This window comes from Castanea sativa, chromosome 2, assembly GCF_040712315.1.
Source record: "Castanea sativa cultivar Marrone di Chiusa Pesio chromosome 2, ASM4071231v1".
NCBI lineage: Eukaryota > Viridiplantae > Streptophyta > Magnoliopsida > Fagales > Fagaceae > Castanea > Castanea sativa.
The window spans coordinates 46,903,535-46,905,944 of record NC_134014.1 but is presented as its reverse complement, the minus strand read 5'-3'; the positions used below and the strand labels follow the sequence as shown (position 1 = coordinate 46,905,944).

The 2,410-nt window shown below is 44.4% G+C and overlaps 1 protein-coding gene across 1 annotated transcript; it reads right to left on the bottom strand.

The window, feature by feature from the left end:
* Positions 1-210: 210 nt before the first annotated feature.
* On the bottom strand, positions 211-1,338 carry LOC142624056 (fatty acid elongase 3-like). Its single transcript, XM_075797560.1, has one exon. It carries the CDS (start codon positions 1,237-1,239, stop codon positions 370-372), a length of 870 nt encoding a protein of 289 aa, XP_075653675.1. The 5' UTR covers positions 1,240-1,338; the 3' UTR covers positions 211-369.
* Positions 1,339-2,410: the final 1,072 nt, after the last annotated feature.

Below are 2,410 nucleotides of genomic sequence, written 5' to 3'. Positions count from 1 at the left end.
TCAATTAAATCCCAGTCCCTACAAAATGCTTACAATGAATAATAAAAATGAAGAATTGGAAATTTCTTATCCTGGAAAACAACCAAATTGTACAACTCCACCTCGAGGCAGAGGAAATTTCCCCACAAAATGTTCAAAATAATTACAATTTACAAGAACTAAAAATAAAAATGCCTAGTAGGACTCCTCGGCAATTCGAATAAAAGTAAGGATTCAAAATTTCAAACTTCTAAAGTTTTATTGACTATATGTTAATATGAACTCTCTTTTACAAAAGCAAAGGTGTTACCAATTTTTGGTGTCCTATTAGTATTACCCCAAATTACAGGGCCAAAAAAAAAAAACCAAAACTTACGTTACATTACTGGTTCAAACATCCTTGTCTTCACCTTTGTTAACTTCGTCGGACCCATAATTTCCGTTCCTCGACTGCATGTTGTTAACATAGAACTTCAAGAACAGCAACAAGACAAAACCATTGAGCACGGAATTGAAGATCCACGCGCCTATCCCATGGCACCCACCTTTGAAGAAATGCAACAACAGCACTCCTACGTGGCAGACAAGATTGCAACCCAACAGCAAGATCTGACAGTTGAGCACGAAAGGAAAGCAAGCGCTGGGCAACCCGATTGCGGTCCAGAACCGGTACCCGTACACGACGGAGTAAACCGACGTCGTTAGGATGATGGAGAGGACTTGGAATGATTGGGAGAACTCGAGCCAGAGGAAGGAGGTGAAGGCGAGGATTGAGTGGTTGAAGAGCTGGAACGAGGCGAGCCTACGACGTCGTAGTATGGTGAAGAAAGTGCGGAGCATGTGGAAGAATCGGGTCAGGTAGTAGAGGTAGGACCAGAAGAAGACCCGACCCGAGGGTCGGGTTCCGAGTGGGAAACAGAGGAGCCATTGGAATGGGGTTTTGGAGCGGCGCCAGAACCAGCGGGTTTCGCGGATTTCGGAGGCGGCGGAGAGGAGGGTTCCGGCGAAGATTGTGGCGGAGATGAGGGACATGGAGAGGCTGTGGATGGCCGGGATTGGGCCGAGCGGGACGGCCCGGCCCGGTCGGAGAATAAGGCCCAGTAAGAGGTGGAGGAAGGTGGAGAGGGTGAGATAAAGAGCTATGGAGGTGAAGAGAAATGACCACGTGGAGCCCCATGATTGGGTGTGGCTCCATCGGAATGTAACGATTGATGGGTGCTCTGAGAGCCAGTAGGTTAGCTTCTGATACAACACGATCATCACCGTTGATATCTAATCGGACGGTGGAGGTTGGCTTGTCTCTGTTTTCTTCTTCTTCTTCAAATTGAGTCATTCATTTCTTTTCTTTTTTTCATTCTAGTCGTGAAGTTGGAGAAAGGCATTATAAATTGGAGAAGTGACGTGGCGAACGAGTGGTTAGCGGGAGGTCTGCGTGGAGGCAAATGATTGGATGAGCTCATTGTAATCATTATATTGCGAACGTACGATAACTCACACATGCTATTTGTGTTGCTGATTAGTTTGTTTTGTGCTTACTGATTTGGTGTTGGCGGCATTTTTATTGTGGAGTATGGAGGTTAGGGATGATCACGGGTCGGGTGGACAGAAGAGTAACCCGAAACCGACTGTTGGCGTGAAACGGTCAGGTCAGTTTTGGGTTCAGGTGGAGATCGGGTCATCGCCGGAGCTACAAATCACCGTCGGAATCTGCAAATTATAGCCGAAAAATGTAAAAACTCACCAAATTTGCATCAAAATCACCAAAATTTGCACCAAAATCGTTGAAATTTGCGGAGAATGGCCGGATCTAGCTAAATCTCACCAAATATGGTTGAGAACTCGCTGGATCTCCTTGAATTTGAGTGTAATTTCGCCGGATTTGTATATTACCATTGTCGAGTCAGGTGTCTCGGGTTTTGGAGAAGAAAACCCGCCACTCGACCTGCCGACGTCGGGCCTTGGACGCAAAAACCCAAAACCGACTGACGGGAGTGTTGGTTCGAGCTGCACTCAGGTGGAGATCAGGCAAGTTGGTTAGTACGGCGGGTCACAGTCGGGTCTGAACACCCCTAATGAAGGTGCACAAGATTGCTAAACTCCAGATGGGCTTGGGAGTATAGGACCCATGGTGATTCTAAATTTTTTTAATTCTTTTTTCTTTTGGTTGGATATTTTGATATCTTGATTTTTGTTAATAGCTTCAAAAAATGTGAAATGGGTTGCGCTTCTAAGGTGACGCACGTGCGTTTCATGAGTTGATTTCTTTTTCCTTTTTATTTGTTTATTTATATTATTGTGGTAATGATTTAGATTAATTGGTGGTAACTTGTTGAAAGGATAATGCTACACTTATTATTTTTTTTTTTTTTTTTGAGAGAATGCTACACTTATTATAGAATTTACGATTTAACATTACAAATGGATGGGGGGC

Bases quoted from the DNA above. Each gene is read 5' to 3' on its own strand.
- LOC142624056 (XM_075797560.1), bottom strand. From the start codon at position 1,239: ATGATCGTGTTGTATCAGAAGCTAACCTACTGGCTCTCAGAGCACCCA.